The sequence below is a fragment of the Penaeus monodon genome, chromosome 20 (genome assembly GCF_015228065.2).
Source record: "Penaeus monodon isolate SGIC_2016 chromosome 20, NSTDA_Pmon_1, whole genome shotgun sequence".
In the NCBI taxonomy this organism is placed as follows: domain Eukaryota; kingdom Metazoa; phylum Arthropoda; class Malacostraca; order Decapoda; family Penaeidae; genus Penaeus; species Penaeus monodon.
In genome coordinates, this window is record NC_051405.1 from 46248450 (window position 1) to 46249267 (window position 818).

The window sequence follows — 818 nt, forward strand, 5'->3', positions numbered from 1 at the left end:
AATTGGTTTACACACACCCGTACTCACACTTATCCATTAGTGTCATGTCTGATTAATTGGACCCCCCCCCCCTCCTGTCCCGCCTCGTGACGGTCTTGTCTCCCGCAGGCGGAGGACGGCGAGGACCTGGCCCGGCGCTGCATGGGCGACCTGCGCGGACGCCACGGCATGTTCCGCATGCCTGACTGGATGTCGGAGGACGATGACATGAGCGACCTTGCGCACCGCATGTCGCACGCGCCGCACTTCGCCACCATGGGCCGCCGCGGGGGCCCCTGGCGGGAGCGCCGAAGCTCGGGCGGGTCGGCTATGAGCGCCACCTCCGAGGACGACTCCTGCGATGCCGCGGCCACAGACAAGTCCTCGCAGTGCTCCGGTGGGTCCACCGAAGGCCCTGTGGCCTCACACGAAATCCCCATTCGGCTGGAGGCTCCGGCCCCGCCCTCTGCGTCTCGGCAGCAGCAGCAGGTAGAGAACGAGCCAGTTGCGCCGCTACGAACGAGCCACACCAGAAACGCCCCTCAGTACCCAGTCAGAACTACGTCCGCCGTCGACGCCTCGGACCACTCGAGGGACGTCCCTCGGAGCACGCGCTGCGCGTCCGCGCCTCCCGAGATGGCTGAGCAGCCCCTGCAGTCACAGGCCAGCCAGGCGTCGCCGCAGCAGCAGCGGTTCGTGTCGAAGATCAGCATCACGCCCCAGGCTCCCCAGGGCCCCGGCGCCCCGCCGGCGAAGCCCGCGTCGCCGCTGCCCGCCAAGTTCAACACGATCCCCAAGCCGTTCGTCCCAGCGAACAAGCCGCAGACACAGACGCCCGC

The 818-nt window shown here is 68.2% G+C and overlaps 1 protein-coding gene across 1 annotated transcript in view; it reads left to right on the forward strand.

Moving 5' to 3' along the window:
• Positions 1-818, forward strand: part of LOC119585880 (BAG family molecular chaperone regulator 3-like) — a gene marked incomplete in the record, with an annotated part of 19502 nt that overhangs the window by 16936 nt on the left and 1748 nt on the right. Inside the window, 1 exon segment of the mRNA XM_037934611.1 lies at positions 109-818. Within this exon segment, the coding sequence (XP_037790539.1) occupies positions 109-818 (710 nt within the window).